This window comes from Plecotus auritus, assembly GCF_963455305.1.
Source record: "Plecotus auritus genome assembly, chromosome: 4".
NCBI lineage: Eukaryota > Metazoa > Chordata > Mammalia > Chiroptera > Vespertilionidae > Plecotus > Plecotus auritus.
In genome coordinates, this window is record NC_137775.1 from 25107892 (window position 1) to 25128446 (window position 20555).

The 20555-nt window shown below is 36.6% G+C and overlaps 1 protein-coding gene across 13 annotated transcripts in view; it reads right to left on the reverse strand.

The window, feature by feature from the left end:
* Positions 1-20555, reverse strand: part of AHI1 (Abelson helper integration site 1) — a 273332-nt gene that overhangs the window by 163044 nt on the left and 89733 nt on the right. For all 13 annotated transcript variants that reach the window (XM_080665768.1, XM_080665775.1, XM_080665774.1 and 10 more), the window contains one exon: positions 1441-1496. In XM_080665768.1, coding sequence (XP_080521894.1) covers positions 1441-1496 — 56 coding nt within the window. The remainder of the gene's footprint in view (positions 1-1440; positions 1497-20555) is intronic.

Here is a 20555-nt window from a genome sequence, read left to right on the forward strand (position 1 = left end):
ACAGGTTAAGACAAATAAACTCTGCCAGGCTGTTCTTTTCTGAGTTCCAGAATATACCAAAAAAAAAAAAAAATATATATATATATATATATATATATATATATATATATATATATATGTAAACACCAGTGCCACAGGAATGCCTACATGAATAACATAAATTTCAAAAGTATGAAAAATAATCCAATGATTCAAATACATTAAAATAATTTGTTTTCCATAATTGTTATCTTTAATTTTAAATATTAAAGAATAAAATTTATAAAATGTTACTGCTACTAAAGATAATTGGAATATACACTATAATCAAGTATTTTTTATGATTACACTGATTAATTCCTCAAACACTAGTCTTTTCTGGAGCACCACATAGTAAGTCATCAAATATGTTGAATTAATCATATGGATTTATTACAAATAAAAAATGGAGTCAATTTTCCCTAGAGAAAAATATTAATTATCAATAAAACTCAGACATAGTAGAATATTATCTTCATTTTCTTAAAAAGATATTTTTTAGTAGCAGGAAATAAAGAGCTATATTGAACAGAAAGGACAAGAAGTAAGATTATGCTTTGAGAAGAGGAAGATATACTCTAGCCTATATCATCTTATAAATCTGTCTAGTGAGAACTATCAATTGATATATATTTCATATAAATATTATACTCAGATACTAATTTTAGTCATCTCCCTTCTTTATTATCTTTTATAATTATTTTTAATATAGTAAATGATACTGTGATTGTTAAATGCCTTTAGTTGCCTGGTAGTACTATAAGAGGGATAAAACACAGGATTTTACTTTGATAATAATAAAGCCTAGTAGTGTATAATAAAATGGAAGCATAATTCCACTATTACAAATCATTCACTCTAAATGATGTTAGTGCTCAAAATAACACTCATTTTAAAAAGGGTGTAAATCAATTTCCCTATATATATTTGCATTACTTTATCAAAAGTATAAAGTATTTTTTAATATGTTTTTATTGATTTTAGAGAAAGAGAAAGGGAAAGGGATAGAGAGACAGAATGATGGATGAGAGAAAAACATCAATCGGCTGCCCCTGCACGCCCCCTACTGGGGATGAAGCCCACAAGCCAGGCATTTGCCCTGACCAGAATCGAACCTATAACCTCTTGGTCAACACTCAACCACTGAGCCACACCAGCTGGGTGAAAGTATAAAGTATTCTTAAATTTAAAAAAAACATTCCATATATAACATTAATATAAATAAGTACCTGTAAAAATGATACAGATCTTATTTTCCCATATCGTGGCAAAAATTAGTAAATTTTCTTCATTAATTAAAAAACATGAGGGATATAACTACTGACGGAAGGGAGGGTAAGAGTTTTGTACAATGACATTATTATAACCAGTATCATCGTAGCTTCTTATCAGTTTTAATAATGCAGAAATAGACTGCCTTACCGTTGGTGCTGTATCTGCATGATGGTTACAAGGCATCCTTTCTATGTTGATAATTCCTGTGAAAAGAAAAGAGTGTGAATATCTGCTTATTATACCTACCCATTTTATTTTGAAGACATTTATGTCACAAAGACATGACTCCTACAGCTTACATATAAGAAAAAAGCCTCATTTGTATGGCAGGATCCTTTAAAGTTGTATCATGAATACTATGGTCAGAAACAGTTGGAGAGTTTAGCTAAGACACTTGACTCAAGGCGAGCTAAGCCAGTTTTTCCATTCCAGCAATAGAGCAAGGTGTGTCCACATCCTGCTCTAGGCTCAAAAATTATATATACTATTATCCCTGCTCTGCTGCATTTCTTCCTTGAAATATTTATTTCTGACTTGAGGTCATCAAGTTTTCATAAAGAAGTATCACAAAGACTAGAAAGGAATCACTTCATTTTCTCAAAAAGACTAAATAAATCTATTTGAATTTCTCTTTGACCTGGCTTCCTTCTATGACATATTGTGCTGTTTCTTCATTACCATGGAATATCTGGGAAATTAAAATTCCCTTTGATTCTCTCCTTTAAATGATAATAGTGACTGAGAAACTTGAAAAAAATCCTTTTATCATGTGTGGATTTATCTTTTTGTTCCCAATGCACTTTACTGCATTTCTTTGTAATAAACAGCTTCTAAGGATATAACCCACTGCATCTCATCTGCAAAGATACTGGTTCAAAGTCAAGCTCAAGTTAAAAATGAACACAGTGTGGGTCTCATTTACTTTACAATCTTTGTCCATCAGCGAACCAATGAGTTAGGATCTCAGAAGAGTTTGTTCAAATAATTCTAAAGGCTATCATAGGCAGGGCTGGTTAGAAGTGAGAACTGCAATGTACTATTGGCATCAATTAGCAAAATTCATAGTTGAAACAAAACACTATTCCCTCTCACAGGGATTTAACTTATTTTTCTTAAAATATTATTAGGATCAACACAAAACAATCATTTTTTTTATCACTTTGTAACAGTATATCCAAAATGAACACAGTACCATAAAACATGATTTAAAAATTTTTTTTGGTTCATTTAAAAAATTCTCTCAACATCTACTTTTAGCCAGTGAAGGCCAATACTACTTTTATCCAATCAACTAATATTTATTGAATGGCTACTGGGCATTCAGTAATAAAAGATAAATTATGAAGGATAAATTATGATTTCTGACCTCGAGTCTAGAAAAAAAGATATCCTTTTCTGAAGAAATATCACACAGCAAATCAATAGTTTTGTCTTAAGTGTAATGAATCTTTACAGTAATTTTGATGGGCAGACACATTTTTATGCCTATATTAACATTGACCTTGAATTAAAAAAAATTAAAAACCCAAGTAAAATATATTGTAAAATATTCAAATAATGCCTACTCTTAATGCAAGATATATTTTAGTATATACAACAAATGGTGAAATTCCCACTTTCCAAGCCCCCACATCTCTCTCTAGCTGCAACCATTAAGAACAGTCTAGTGTGACACGCTGGCTTTTAAATGAAAGTAGTCATAATGTTCAGGAATTAGCAACATCTTACATATGTGGTACTATTGTAATCTGCTGTAAAATTAACCTAGGCTGATTACCGGTTTTTAAATTCTTATCCAATTACAAAGTAACTTCAAAATGATGGAAATCAACAACAACAAAAACCAATATCTATTATCTTTAGTTTATAAAATTAGGGGGAAAAAACCTACATATTTTACAGTTTCAATTTTGGGATGTGTTAAAAATAGGTTTTAAAAGTAGATTATCCAAAGATATAATCTTAGTATTCAATTTAGATTGCCTGTTGAAATAATATCATTTCGAAATATAATCATAAATGTCTGTTCAAACTTTCAGTAAAGAATATACAGAAAGATATGTTTAAGTAAAAATAGCACTGTTTTATGTAAATTTTAGCTGAAGAATCTATATTTACCTACATTTGTACCTTATTTCACTTTTATTAAGGTGAAAGCTCATAATGAGTAGTTTGCTGTTGTAGCTATTTTTATGTGCCAACTTGGCTAGGCCACAGTACCTGGATATATGGTCAGTCAAACATCTCAGATGTTCCCGTGAAGGTATTTTTTTTTTTTTTACTTTATTAACATTTAAATTAGTAGAGTCTGTGTAAAGCAAATTGTGCTCCACAATGTGGGTGGGTCTCATCCTAATAGTTGAAGGCCTTAAGAAACACTGACTGCCTAAAAAAAAGAGGGAATTTTGCCAGTAGACTTCTTTAGAACTTGATCTGTAACTCTTTCCTAGGTTTCCTGCCTTTCAGGCTATCTGAAAATTTTGGACTTCCTAGCCTCCACAATCCTATGAACCAATTCCTTAAAATAAATTTATCTATATATACATCCAACTGGTTCTCTTTTTTCTGTAGAATACTGACTGATACACTTTCTTTATGGAAAACATCCTATATAATAAAAGCCTAATATGCTAAGTGTCTCGTTGACTGGTTGGCCATTCAACCAACCAAAGTGTAATAGGCAAATGATATGCTAAGGCTGCTCAACCGCTCGCTATGATGTGCACTGACCACCATGGGGCAGACAATCAACCAGTCGACCAGTTGCTATGACGTGCACTGACCACTAGGGGGCAGACACTCCAACCAGTAGGTTAGCTTGCTGCTGGGGTCCAGCCGATCGGGACTGAGTGAGAAGGGCCGGACATGCCCTGGAGACCTCCCGCAGTCCCTCCCCAGCTGGCTAACCTTCTGCGTCCCTCCCCGGCCCCAATTGTCCCTCCCCAGACCCAATCGTGCACCAGTGGGGTCCCTTGGTCTGGCGTGCGCCTTCTCACAATCTGGGATCCCTTGGGGGATGTCAGAGAGCTGGTTTCAGCCCGATCCCAGAGGCCAGGCCAAGGGACCCCAATGGTGCACGAATTCGTGCACCGGGCCTATAGTTAATAAAATAAAACAATTATTTGTATTTATAGTCTAATTTAAATTTTCATTCACTAAATATATTAATAATGTGGAAGTATAGTTAAAATGTACAATTTACCCTGGGTATTTTAAAATTAGAATACCTCAAAATGAAATTAAGAATATATAATACCTATAGAATAAATCAATCTATCATTAAATTAAAAAAATAAAAAATCACTGTTTCAATAAATATTTACTGCTATAGTGTCTAGTCTGACAATCTGTTTTTTTTTTTAAATATATATATATTTATTGATTTCAGAGAGGAATGGAGAGGGAGAGAGGGATAGAAACATCAATGATGAGAAAGAATCATTGACTGGCTGTCTCCTGCACACCCCCTACTTGGGATCAAGCCCGCAACCCAGGCATGTGCCCTGACCTGGAATTGAACCATAACCTCCTGGTTCATAGGTCTATACTCAACCACTGAGCCATGATGGCTGGGCCAATCTCTGCTTTTTAATGCTTGACCTATTTATGTGTAATGCAATTCTGGTATGGCTATGTTTAAGTCTGCCATCTTGCTATTTTATTGCATCTATACTTATCCTTTCTGCCTCCTTTTCTGTATTCTTTTGGAATAATAAAATATCTTTCCTATTCCATTTCATGTCCCCTCATTGTTAAATTTTTAGATATTCATGTTTTTGTTGATTTTAGAGAGGGAGGAAGGTAAAGGAGGAGAGAGAGAAACATTAATAAGAGGGAGAAACATCGATTGGCTGCCTCCTGCATGCCCTGTACTGGGGATCAAGACCACAATCCGGGCAAGTTGACTGGGAATCAAGGCAGCGACCTCTAGGTGCATGGGAAGACACACAACCAGCTGAGCCACTATATTTTTTAATGGTTAATTTAGAGATATAATAGACATATTTAATTTATTACAGTGTATACTGAATTAGGAATTTCTATTTAACAAAAAATGCAATCACCTTAAAACAGTATTACTTCATTCATTAATCCTACCACTCTTTATGCTACTATTATCTTTTTTTTACTAGTAAAATACATTTCATTTTCAAAATTGAGCTATCAGCTGTTAAAGTGTGTATACATTTTTTATTAAGGTATTATATGTGTACATATCTTACCATTGCCCCCCCCTACTCCCATACATGCCCTCACCCCCCAATGTTTTGCATCCGTTGGTTACTCTTATATGCATGCATATAAGTCCTTCGGTTGATCTCTTATTTCCCCCACCTCCCCATAACCTTCCCGCTGTAATTTGACAGTCTGTTTGATGCTTTACTGCCTCTGTATCTATCTTTTTGTTCATCAGTTTATAATGTTTTTTATCATCCACAAATGAGTGAGATCATGTGGTATTTTTCTTTCAATGCTACTATTGTCTTATATTTTACTTCTACGTGTTATAAATTCCACAATATATTGTCAGTATACTTGTTTTAGTCAGTAATCTTTGAGAATTTTAAAAAATTAGTCTTTTATATTTAGATATATATTTTTCCTTTCTAGTATTTTCATTCCTCCTTGCAGATCCAAACTTTCATCCGAGATCATTTACCTTCAGACTGATAAATTCTTTATGAAATCTGTTGTAGTTTAAATCTTCTGGTGACTATGTTATTTTTTCCCCTCCCGAAAAGTCTTTAATAGGCATCATTTATGATAAATATGTTTGCTGAACACTGAAATCTAGGCTGATAGGCATTTTCTTTTAGCACTATTTTATTCCATTAAAAAAAATAAATTTATCTTTATTATTGAAAGTATTATAGATGTCCCCCTTTTACCCCCATTGACCCCCTCCACCCTGCTCCCACACAGCCACTCCCCCACCCAGGCCTTCATCACACTATTGTCTGTGTCCATGGATTATGCATATAAATTCTTTGATTAATCTCTTCCCACACCCCCTCCCCTCTTCCCTCTGAGATTCTTCAGTCTATTCCCTGTTACCAAACCCCATGCACTAGGGATTAGTGTACCTGGCAATGAACCATGCTGGCAACAATAAAAAAAATTATTAGAGAGAGAGAGAGAGAGCGCGAGAGAGACATCAACATGAATGCAAAATGTTGATCTGCTACCAGGAATTGAACCAGCAACCTTTTTGGTGCACAGGACAACATGAACCAACTGAGCCACACTAGCCTGAGCCTCAACTGTTTTCTTTATTTTTTGAATAGCAAACATCTAAGCTGTCAACTTCAGTCATCCTAATGCTTCCTAGTCACTTGGCCTCTTTTCATTCAATAGCTTTTGCCAGCTTATCTCATTAACATCTGTGAATTCTAAGACTATGCATATGCCACTGAATCCTTAATCTACACTTATGCTCCAAGCTTTATTTCAAAGTCAAATTCCTAGCACAGAGCCTGACTCACAGTGGGACAGTTAATAAATAAGGTTCAAATGAATGACAAGCTATTAGATACCTCACTCCACATGTCTTCCAGTATCTGAAACTAAATATATCCCAAAAGGTACAGTTCACTAACTTTTCCCCAATCTATAATAATAAAAGTGTCATATGCTAATTAGACTGGACAACTGAACGACCTTCCGGACAAAGCCAGGTCTGCGAGGGCCAAGGCAAGCCACTGCGGCTGCAAGGGCCCAGCCCCTTGCACGAATTTCATGCATCAGGCCTCTAGTATTTCTATATTTTCCTATTTTAAAATAGATTGCCACCCACTCATTCACTGAAATTATGTCTTAGTTACCCTTAAATTTCCTTATTCCTTACCACTCACATTCCAGATCTCTAATACTTAATGATTTAACATCTATACGTTCTTATTTCAGTCCTATTCTCCCACCTCAATAATCAAAATCATCTTTTAACTAGCCTTCCTCGCTAGAATGTCCTAACATCTCTTACGATTATTAGTTTTCACATCTGATAACTGTTAGTTTACCAAGTGTACCGGTTAATAATGAGGATTTTGTAATCAAAGAAAATGCCCATTGCTAGCTACACATTTCCCCCGTCTTTCAGGTAATTTGTGGATAACGTCCCAATAGAACTTTTCTTGTTTTGAAGCAAACCATTCAGAGACCCAATTTTCCATTTCTTCGTATGTTTTGAAGTGCTGCTCAGAACGTGCGTGTGCCATCGATCGGAACAAGTGATAATCTGAAGGAGCAAGGTCTGGTGAATATGGCAGGTGGGTTAATACTTCCCAGGCAAGATCTTTTAATGTGTCTTTAACTGGTTTTAAAGTGTGTGATGGTGCGTTATCATGAAGCAAAATTACTTTGCCATGTCTTCTGGCACATTCTGGTCGTTTCACAATCAAAGCGTGGTTCATATTGATTACTTGTTGTCAGTAGCGATCAGTATTAACGGTTTCACCTGGTTTTAGAAGCTCATAATACACCACACTTTCCTGATCCCACCAAACGCAGAGCATTGTCTTTTTTCCAAAGCGATTTGGCCTTGCAGTTGATGTTGATGGTTGACCTGGATCAACCCATGACTTTGTGCATTTGGGATCCTCAAAAAAAATCTACTTTTAATCACCAGTCACAATTTGATGCAAAAAGACTTTCTTTCGTGCTGTAGAAGCAACATTTTACTGATGACTTTTTGGTTTTCCATTTCTTTCATTCAGTTGATGTGGCACCCATTTTCCTTCCTTTAAAATCTTGCCTGTTTCTTGTAAACGATCAGAAATTGTTTGCTGAGCAATGTTTAATCTTTCTGCAAGTTGTTTTTGAGGTTGACACGCATCTTCATCCAATAATGCTTGTAATTGTTGGTCTTCAAACTTTTTCGGTTGACCTGGACGTTCTTTGTCTTTCACATCAAAATCATCACTTTTAAAGTGTTGAAACCAGCGTTCACAAGTGTCTTGAGATGGAGCATGTTCATCATAAGCTTCCCAAAGTATTCAGCAGCACTTTTCTTCAAAATAAAGTAATGAATTAAAACTTCCTGCAAATGCTCTTTTTTGGCACGAAATTCGACATTTTTAAGTGTAAAACTATCTATGATGTGAACACCTTCAGAAAATTTGACATATGAAGTGTTGAAGCTTGTTGTCAATACAACAAAATAGCATACATATCAAATCGCATATATATCAACATGTGTAACTCCATCTATTGAAAAAAAATCCGATTAACTGGTACCCTAGTAAATAGCCTTCTCAATGAGGAACTATTTGTCACTACATTAAATATACTCTGCAAAACAGTTTGTTCACTTTTATTAATATAGCAAGTATCAAACAGCACAACCCCACCTACCTCTCCCTTTCAAAAATATGTCTCTTGTGAATATTGCCAGTGCTGGGGATGGGCAGTGCTCTGTACTTCATTTATACAAGGTTCTGTACAACCTGGCCCCTCGCTACCCCTCTGTCCTCACTGTCTTCTACTTTCTCCCTCATTCCTTCTACTCTAGCCATACTGGCCTCTTTTTAAAAAATATATATATTTTTATGGATTTCAGAGAAGGGAGAGGGAAAGAGAAATAGAAACATTAATGATGAAAAAGAATAATTGATTGGCTGCCTCCTGCACGCATCCTATTGGGGACTGAGCCGGCAACCTGGGCATGTGCCCTTGACCAGAATTGAACCCAGGACCCTTCGGCCTACAGGCCGACACTCTATCCACTGAGCCAAACCAGCTAGGGCCATCTTTGCTGCACAAAATGCACATCAAACACATTCCTGACTCAGGATCTTGGTTGGAGATGCTTTATTGCCCAGACACCATGGTTTTTTTTCTTCAAAATTCTACTTGTCAGCTTCTTTCTGAAGCATTCCTTCACCATCTCATTTAAAACAGCAACTATCCCTTTTCCCTGCTTTGCTTGCCCTTTATTCCATATTTGTTTTCTTATTATCTGTCTCCATTGGACAGTAAACTGAACCAAGTCTTGGATTTTTACCTGTTTTTGTGTGTGTTTGTGTTTTATAGATACATTTACATAACACATATAATAGTGCCTGACACAAAGTAAGTACTCATTGGGTATTTACTGAATATGTGAATGAATTTTGCATTCCCAGTATGTGCATATGCAGCAATTAAACATCCTTTAGAATTAAAAAACAGAAAATAAAAAAAAAAGAACAAAATTAGAAAGGATTTAATTGGGGAAAAAAAAGTATTTTTGTTTATTACACTGGTATGGTATGGAGAATGTAGGAAGGAAATAACTCATTTTCTCAGTTCTATCCATAAAATATATAATTTAAATTCTAGGGGAAAATAATAAATTTAGCCAAAACTGGTTTGGCTCAGTGGATAGAGCGTCGGCCTGCGGACTGAAGGGTCCCGGGATCGATTCCGGTCAAGGGCGTGTACCTTGGTGGCGGGCACATCCCCAGTGGGGAATGTGCAGGAGGCAGCTGATCGATGTTTCTCTCTCATCGATGTTTCTAGCTCTCTATCCCTCTCCCTTCCTCTCTGTAAAATATCAATAAAATATATTTTTTTAAAAAAAGAAAATAAATTTAAATTCTGAATGAAAGCATGATAATTTAGAAAATGTTTTGCATACTCAAAGCAAAGCAAGGTCATTTAAAAACATGCTTATCATGCTATATACATTTTTCCCCTGTAAAAGTTCAATGAGTATTAAGTACATTAATTTAACTAACTGCTATACTATCTATATATATAAAAGCCTAAGCGACCAAACAACCGAATGAACGGTCGACGGGTTGCTATGACATGCACTGACCACCAGGGGGTCTTCCCCCCTGGTGGTCAGTGCGCTCCCATAGCCAACCTCCCATGGCCAGCAAACCTCCTGCAGTCCCACCCACCTGCCAACCTCCTGCAGTTCCTCTCCTCCCCCCCCCCCACCCCGCAGCTGGCCGGCCCTGATTGGCCCAATCGCCGGCCAGGCCGAGGGACCCACCCATGGGCAAATTCATGCACCGGGCCTCTAGTACATTTATAACTACCTTTAACATTGGCTTTTAAAGTGTTTTACTTTCAACTCTTTGTTAAATCTTCTTTTGAAAATACATAGATTAAAAAGATGGAGATGACATTAAACATCAAGCCTCATAATGTTACTATAAAAATAAAGAAGGAAAAAAGAAAAACAAAAGACAACCTCCCTAAAGCTCCCCTCCTCCCCATGGCAAACTTTGTTGATTTTGAATTAGCCAAAATATAAAACCTATTTGGCTCACACAAAATTTAACAGCTATGAAATGTGAAAGACTTGATTCCTGAGAAACCAAGATGGCGGCATAGGTAAGCACCTAAACTGCTGCCTCGCACAACAATTTCAAAACTACAACTAAAAGACAGAATGGACACCATCCAGAACCACAGGAAAGCTGGCTGAGTGAAAATTCTACAACTAGAAGGAAAGAGAAAAGCTCACAGAGAATTGGAGGTACGGCAAAGGGTCTTTGTGCGCGCAGAGGGAAGGGCGGCTGAGAGCCTGGCTGACTTTCTCTGGTGGAAGGGGGAAGGAAGCCCCCAACCGCATTGAACCCCAGTTCTGACTGCACTGAACCCCAGTTCCAGGCGAGCCCCTGGGGACCCACGCTCTTGTGGGAGGAATCTGGACTTCAGACCTCTGCCTTCCTCGGCTCCCGAGTCTCGGGCGGAGACTCGGGAGCCGGGGAAGGAGGAGGACTGACGGCGCGCGCGTGCCAGTGTGCACAAAGGCTGTGGAGGTTGCCACAGGCTTTCCCTAGTGGAAGGGAGTCGGAGGCTCCTGACTGCACAGGGCCCCAGATCTGACTGCACTGAACCCCGGTTCCAGGCGAGCCCCTGGGGACCCACGCTCTTGTGGGGGGAGTCTGGACTCTCGGGCGGAGACTCGGGAGCCGAGGAAGGCAGAGGTCTGAAGGCGCGCACCTGCGCGCAAGGGCAAGGCTGACGGGAAGCCAAGACTGAGACTCCACCCCATCCAAGCTGAGCACAGAGGCTATAGCAATTTGGCAAGTCTAATCCTATAAGGCTGTCTCCAGCACTGAACTTCTCCCAGCATAGACACAGCTGATCCTTACAGCCAACCGGCCTGGAGGTCAATTCTTCCCAGTGATACCAACAACAATCAAGACTTAATTACAACAAGGCTGTACACACAGTCCACAAAGGGGTGCACCAAGAGTGTCCACCTCAGGTTAACTGGGGAGGCCGACCCACTGGGCCATATAGGAAACCTAGTACACAAATTTACCCTACCAACTCAGGGAAGCAGTGAAAATGCGGCATCAAAGAATCAGATCACAAATGAAAGAAATGGAGGAAAACAAACGACTGGATATAGAATTCAAAACCACGGTTATAAGGCTTTTCAAGAATATCCTAGAAAAGGCCGATAAATATAACAAGACCCTCAAAGATATGAAAAAAAAACAACTAGAAATTAAACATACACTGACTGAAATAAAAAATATTATACAGAGACCCAACAGCAGACTAGAGGAACACAAAAATCAAGTCAAAGAATTGAAATACCAAGAAACAAAAAACACTCAACCGAAAAAGCAAAAAGCAAAAAAAAAAAAAATCCAAAAAGTTGAAGATAGTGTAAGAAGCCTTTGGGACAACTTCAAGCGTACCAACATCAGAATTATGGGGGTGCCAGAAGAAGAGAGAGAGCAAGATACTGAAAACCTATTTGAAGAAATAATGACCGAAAACTTCCCCCACCTGGTGAAAGAAATAGACTTACAAGTCCAGGAAGCACACAGAACCCCAAACAAAAGGAATCCAAAGAGGACCACGCCAAGACACATCATAATTAAAATGCCAAGAGCAAAAGACAAAGAGAGAATATTAAAAGCAGCAAGAGAAAAACAGTTAATTACCTACAAGGGAGCACCCATATGATTGTCAGCTGATTTCTCAACAGAAACTATGCAGGCCAGACGGGAGTGGCAAGAAATTTTCAATGTGATGAATAGCAAGAACCTACAACCAAGATTACTCTACCCATCAAAGCTATCATTCAGAATTGAAGGGCAGATAAAGAGCTTCACAGATAAGAAAAAGCTGAAGGAGTTCATCACCACCAAACCAGTATTATATGAAATGCTGAAAGGTATTCTTAAAGAAGAGGAAGAAGAAAAAAGTAAAGAGAAAAATTATGAACAACAAATACATATCTATCAACAAGTGAACCTAAAAATCAAGTGTATTAAAAACCTGAGGAACAGAATAATCTGGTGAAAATAATAGAATCAGGGGCACAGAAAGGGAGTGGACTGATAATTCTCAGGGGGAAAGGGGTATGGGGGGTTCATGAAGAGACTGGACAAAAATCATACACCTATGGATGAGGACAGTGGGTAGGGAGGTAAGGGCAGAAGGTGGGGTGGGAACTGGGTGGAGGGGAGCTATGAGGGGAAAAAGGAGAAACAATTGTAATAATCTGAATAAAGATTTACTAAAATAAAAATTAAAAAAAATAAAAAAGATTCCTTTCGATTCCTTTCAAAAGCGGGGCAAGTATACACAACACACACACATACATACACACACACACACAGAGTCAGTCACACACATTAATATGAAAGAAACTGGAGTGCTTTATAATTATTCACTCATTCCCAGAATATCAGAACACCCCTGGGAGGCATGTTTGAAGCATGTAGCATAGTAACTAAAATTATTACATGACTTCTGACATATTAACCTGCAACAAAATCCAGATTCCTAGTCCTAAACTATCATTTGGAGGAGTCCTAAATGGACAATATTGTTCTGTATTATGTAGACAACAATGAATTCTGAGCAGGGCCATGAATCTGAGTGCATTTTACAAGGATAATATATTTAATCAGATTGATTCCTTTCTCTGTGCTCCGTGTTTTGTGCTTATCTGCTATTGAACTCAACCCCATTATACTGTAACTATTTCTTTGCCTGTTGAATTCTTCAACTCGTCTGGGAGGACTTTTGAGGGTAGTTTTCATTTTCCATTTCTCCAGGGCTTGGCTTAGTCCCTATTACATAGTAGACTCTACAGAACATTGGATGATGAACTGTATGGATTAATTTTTGATAAAGTATAAAAAAGCTTTTATTTTTTAAAGTGGGTAATAGCTTTTGTTAGGGTGCTTTTACTAAAGAAAAAAGTAAATTTTTGGTTCTGCTAAAAAAAAAAGAGCTGGATATTAGTCAAAAATCATTTTCAATTTTTATTCCTTGTAAAATTATAGTTGAATTTTTATAGTGGAGAAATTTGAAAAAGTAAATTGCCTGAAATTAGAACAATGTTCTACTTTTTACTTAATGAACATTTACAATGCAAAAACCTCTGAAATTATTTTTAAAAATGACCAGTCACTCCATTTACTCATTTTTGTAGTTTCCATATTTATCATAAACTTTGCTCTCAAACTCATAGGTAAGTTACTAAGAGCAATACCGAGATAGATTTTTTTACATTTTCATTCACTTTTCATTGAAGGGAGCTTCCTGCAATCACACATTTAAAATTCTGGAAAATACAAATCAACATTACCTAGCAGTCTCTATCATCACCACAAGGTCTGGTCCTTAAACCTAATTTCCATCGTTAGCTGACACTTTCAATAAGTGGTAGGTATTCATTTCCAGAAAACACTGCCAGTAAGTTCTATGATATCACAGTCTGCTCGCTCTCCAGACCAAACTGACTAAGCCACAAAACGCAAAAGCATGCACTCAGTTGGTCCAAGGGAAACCTTAAGGCTATTCTGACCACAGTTTTAGAAAAGTATAACCTAACTAAGAGTAAATGAGAACTTAATTTAAATGGCCCTTTCCCTCTGAATTTCCAGGGTTTTCCTCTGCATTTCTAGGGCCTTCAGTAGACACAAACCAAAAAGTTTGAAAACTAAAGTGTTTCTTGTCATAGATTTAAATTTTAAAAAGTTACTTTGGGACATAGTAATTTACAAAGAAAACAAAAATTACGATTTTTACAATATAAAGGGTATTTTATTTTTCCCCTTGACCAGGGGAGGAAACATTAAGGGCTACTTCTTTGGTTCCAAGCAATGCCCATCTGAAGCAGAATTAGTATAGAAAAAATTATTTCTAGTTTAAAAACTCTTAACCTTTCACAGAATCATAGAACTAAAGGTTAAAATGGACAGTGGTTTGAAAATATGTACAATGTTAATGTGTAAGTATATACAGGGAAGAAATGAGTATATGTGATTAATAGGGAGTAAATTTGACCTTTTATTTTAAACATGAATTAAAATATTTTTCATTATCAGAGATGTGGTCAACATTTTGATGTACGTATTCCTTATGCTGATAAACTAAAGATAACCACAATATTTAGCAATTGAAGAAAGGCTTCAAAATTATGGAATACTCATTTTCTTCAAGACCATATATTAAGTTATTACCAGAAAAAAATTATGGGAAAATATATTTTAAAAACTACATATTTGGAAGTATACCCTACATTAATATTTTATATACCCAATTGTCTTAATGATTAAAAGTTGTCAATTTCAGTTTGAGATTATAAAAATAGTGAAATGCATCATATGGTTGATATTAAACAATATTCAATGTATTCTTATTCTCAAACTATAAAAACAAATAAAGGAGTACCTGATCAAAAATAATTTGGACATTTTATAACCTACTCTCTCCTCTTGCCTGCTGCAGCCATGTAGTTATTGTAATTCTTCCTTTAATTCTCACCTTTGAGTGAACTGACACACTGACAGTTTCATTTTAACTTGGAGGCACAGCAGTAAATTCAAAACTTTCACTAGTTTCATCATGATATAAATAATGTTCTGATAAAGAAGTTGAAACCTTCAAAGTCTCGTACTTTAGAAATCCTATATAATCCTATATAATAAAGCCCTAAGGTGTAAATCGACCGAATGGGGGAACGACCTGCGGAACGACCTGCTGAACGACTGGTTGCTATGACATGCACTGACCACCAGGGGGCAGATGCTCAACACAGGAGCTGCCCCGATGTTGAGCGTCCAGCCCCTGAGAGGAAGGCAACCGGAGGTGGCGATCAGGGTGTGGGGCCGGCCAGTGGGCAGTGCCAGACCGCCAGCCAAGGCGGGTGCCAGCAGGGGCTCCCTGATTGCCCTGCCTGCCGGTCATTCCATAGATCGGCCCTGATCGCCGGCCAGGTTTAGGGACCCTACCCTATATATTGGGAACAGTCTCTTAGATATAAAAATTAAAACCTGGCAAGGCTACTCTAACACTGAAAAAGCAGGATGATGCAGAGATGACATACATGAACTCTGGCTTGCACATTTTGTGGTCAGCCCTGATTCTGACACTTATAACTGTTTGACAAAGCCAATTACTTAACTTCTCTCTGCTTCAGTGTTTCCACCCATAAGATGGGGAAAATGGTACTAGCGCTTCAGAAGAATCATGTTATGTACTACTTTTTATAATCAGGGTAAAAAACTGTAGCTGCCCATACAACAGCAAGACGCCTTTCACCTGTATGAAAAGTATGGTCACTGGTGCATGCAGCATCCCGGATTGCGAGAGGGATGTCTGACTGCAGGTTTAGGCCCGATCCCGGCAGTCGGACATCCCCCAAGGGCACAGGCTGGGCTGAGAGACCCTCCCCCCGACATGAATTTTTTGCACCGAGCCTCTAGTCTATAATAATAAAAGCGTAATATGCTCATTAGACTGGACGTCCTTCCTGACGAAGCCGGGGCTGCAGCCACAAGATCGAGGCAGCTGCAACGGCTGTTAAGGAGGGATCCAGGCAGCCGCTGCGGCTGCAAAGGCCTACGCTTGTAGAATTTGGTGCATCAGGTCTCTAGTATATTATAAAAATCACTATTATCATGGAAATGCTTAGCAGTATGCTTGGAATTTGTATTTTGAAAAAGAAATGTACCAGAGGAATATGGATATAAGACATTCACTAAGTTTGATTCTAAGAAGACTGTGATTTTTCTTTCTAAAATTTAGTGGGAAGTTGGATAAATTTAAAATAAAAAGGTTCAATAATTAAAATAGTCATGCATATAGTCAAAGATACTATCATTCTTATTGCATTATAAGTCAAACACAGGTAGGTATTTGCAAACTTTCACTGGCACTAAGCACTTTCCTCTATTGTCAAATGACGTGCTCCAGTATAAAATGACTTGCTCCCAGTCAGAGCATAAGTAACGGAATCTGGATCTAAATTCAGGTGTCTCCAATTACTTGGCTAAGTGCTACTGCAACATCATGTATTGATTTAAATACAAAAAAATAAGAAAATTTTAGAGTCCCTATTCAAGTTAAAATTGCTTTTTAATACATCTGCACAATTATGATGCTGAAATGTGAAATCTCTTTTTAAAATATATTTTTATTGATGCCAGAAAAAAAAAAAAACAGATTAGAGATGGAACAAATTTATGGAAGATGAGAAGTGATTCAAAACATATCTCTGAAAACATTATGATAGGCTGCAATAGATATAGGCTCTATCTGACAATGAGACTCAGAGTGCCTGTGGACACAGATGCAGCACTTTGGGTAGACAGCAAAACAAAACAAACCCCAGGAGAAATAACTGAATGTCTGTATATAAAAACACGTAAGCCAAACAAGATGCAGATTCCATATAAAATGGATGATGCTGAGCATTCACCCTAGATTTTAAAAAAGTGAAAAAAAAAAAAGTGGATGTGTCTCTAAAAATAATACTGAGCAAAGCACTTGGGAAGAGTAAAGACTTCCAGAACTGTTGTCCCACTTATTCTCATTCTGACAAGTGTCCGACAGCCTGACTCATTTATCTTGCCTGTTTACCCTAAATATAAGCTGCCAGTTAATATGTCTTAGCTATATATACAAAGTTCTCAACAGACTTCCTGGTAAGGTGAACAAAACAGTAAGATTACAGAGCTACTTACACAACAAAGAGGAACACCATATTTGTACCAGGTCCTTCATTAAAAAAAAAAAAAAAAAAAAAAAAAAAAAAAGACAGATGCCAAGGTTCACCAGAAAAAAAAAATCCATTGGCATGAAAGAAAAAGACAGGATACATAAACAGATGAGAAAATTGAACACAGAGGAAACATCAATTCAGAGAAAAGAACTTTGCTTTGAGATTTAGAAAGATGTAATGACATCTACCAAACCATGATACTAGAAAACAGGACAAGAAAGAAACCATAAAGATTAAAGGGATGATTGGTGCCCTGGCTGGTGTGGATCAATGGTTAGAGCACTGGCCCAAACACCTAAGTGTCGAGGGTTTGATTTCTCGTCAAGGGCACATACCTGGGTTGTAGGTTCCATCCCTGGCCCTGGTGCAAGAGGCAACCAATTGATGTTTCTCTCTCTCTCTCCCCTTCCCTCCCTTCTACTCTCTCTAGGAAATCAATGGAAAAATATACTTGGGTAAGTGTTAACAAACAAACCAACAGGATGATTGGTGAAGAGAGACTGAAAATAATGAGAAGACTCTGAGAATGACTAGTTCAAAAAAGGAAATGAGAAGGAGGAGTCAAAGATGCATGGTTTACACCTGAAAGAAGGGTAATGCCATCATCAGAAATCAGACAGAAGGGTAAAATATAGAAGCTTCTTTCAGGAAACTTAGGCTCACTCATGAAAATGATTACATTTCTGTCACACGCATGACAAAAAGTAGTTAGCTTACCTATCTTGCTACACAATTTTGAGGATGAATTATCATTTCTGTGATTAGATTTCATACTTCAGAGCCATATATATGACAATAACTCTCAAAAATTTTACATTTGAGCCCTAACCGGTTTGGCTTAGTGGATAGAGTGTCGGCCTGCGGACTGAAAGGTCCCATGTTCAATTCTGGTCAAGGGCATGTACCTTGGTTGCAGGCACATCCCCAGTAGGAGGTGTGCAGGAGGCAGCTGATCAATATTTCTCTCTCTTCGATGTTTCTAACTCTCTATCCCTCTCCTTTCCTCTCTGTAAAAAATCAATAAATTATATATTTTTTAAAAGTTTACATTTGACCTTTTAAAATAAGATGCTATATGTAAATAATTCCTATAAAATTCAAAATGTAAAAAAGACAAATTAAGAAGTTGTTAAAACATCAGAATATCTCTAAAATACAAATTCAATAATCTGGCATATACTTTGGCTACATTTACATTAAATTATATAGTTTTCATATTTATTAAATTTTAGTTTATGGTTTCAGTTACATTTTTTCTTATTTTCACTAAATATAATTATTTCACTTTTAAAATTAATATTCTGGGCAAATGCTACATATGCTTGGACAACCAAATTTAGTAGGTTCATAAACCCAACACACACACACACACACACACACACACACACCACAGAAGTGTGACTGAAAAAGAATAGCTTCAAGTAAATTTTCTGTGTTTAATAGATTGGAGAAAAGGGCTGAAAATTGTAAGGTTGGAACTATATATACTATATAAATATCATATAAAAATAACTCTTTACAAAATAAGTGGCCAGGAAATAGCAAATTTAAGCTCATTCACATCAGAAGATTTAAATGAGAAAAGTTTGCATTCATATTCTCCCCTCAAAACATATTAGGTGAAATTTCGTATCTCAATGGGGACATTAATACTAAATGCATGTCCCTGTGCACGAAGAAGCATTCATTACATTTGTTAATAATTAATAGAGCTGATTAAAATGATTTTTAAATTAAGGAATGATAAATTTGTAGAATATACTTTATTAATAGGGCTCAGAACAATTTACTAATTCATATGACATTATTTCAGTAAATAAAAGGGCTTTTATTCCAAGTGAAGGTTTTAAACTTTAGTAAGTGAATTAACTTAGATCACTGGAGAATATTTAGTACAGTACTGATATTGGTTACTAAAATGGTACCTTATACTTTTAATTTAACAAATATCAATTTTAGATATCTAATTATGAACGATACAAAAAAAGTCAAACAAATGAAGTCTCAGTCTTTGTGGGAGGGAAATATAAAATAGTCGTATGTTAAAGGAAATAAATCCACATGATCAAGGTCTTTCACTCAGTGTCCAGAAAAATCCAAATACGAAAATAGTTCCACCTGCAGGGTTTTCATGTTGACTGGCATTAATATGGAAAACCAAAGTTTCACAAGTGGGTTCTAGTGGATTATTTAAAGTTTGAGATGCTTGTTTGAAAATTTTCCTCTTAAAATTATTTCATCTTAATGTCTTTTTTGGCATGCTTCTAAAAATCCTATGTCCATTATTTGCTTCTCTGACATGTTCTTTTTTTCTATAATAATCACTTAACATGTTTTATTAAGTCATGTCTTAAGATTTCCTGCATTCCTTTGGGCACAATGCAAATTGCGTAATTTCAAACTTAAAAAAAAAATCAAAATAATCTCCCATAAAAATCTCATGTTGTTTAGTCTCACAATATCTTATCCATTTCAAAGTATTTAAAATACTAGAGGCCCAATGCATGAGATTCGTGCAAGAGTAGGCCTTCCTTCCCCTGGCTGCTGGCACCGGCTTCCCTCTGGCACCCGGGGCTTCCCTCTGGCACCCGGGACCTGGGCTTCCCTCATAGCCCCGGCTTCGTCCGGAAGGATGTTCGGTCTAATTAGCATATTACGCTTTTATTATTATAGATTTTTCAGATCCTCACAATTCTATGAAGCAGGAAATTCATCTTACATAGAAAATAGAGACACTATGCCTGGAGAATTAAAGTCAACTCCCAAGATAATACTAGGAAGTGGCTGACTAGGACTCATGCCCAACCCTTTTGGCCTTCTGAACCCAGGTCTACTGTGTTTTCCACCATAATGCACATGTCCTCAATTCATATTCAACAAATTCTTGCTTTTAAAAATTGCATAATAAAAATATTTTTCTGTTTAGTACCATAAAGTACATTTAAAGAGATCTGTCTACAGAAAATCAGTTAATTCTGTATTAAGTAGATTATATTTATTGTAATAAATTCATTCCTTTCACCCATCCCAATATCTACACTTACATCTTGGATTTCTGGAGGTTTGAAATCAGCATTCAATAAAACATTCTTTTTCAATTAACAGTTTAAAGTTCATTACGTAATACTAACAGAACACTCTGCCAATTCTGATGCGATGAGAAAGATCTTTGAAGTTCATTTTAGCTTCCTTAAAATGGAAACCCCCTTTTAACATCAACTGTGTTTATTGAGAGTCATTCTGATTCCTAATTTTTGCCAAAATGTTTTCTTTTCTTCTTTTGAAATAC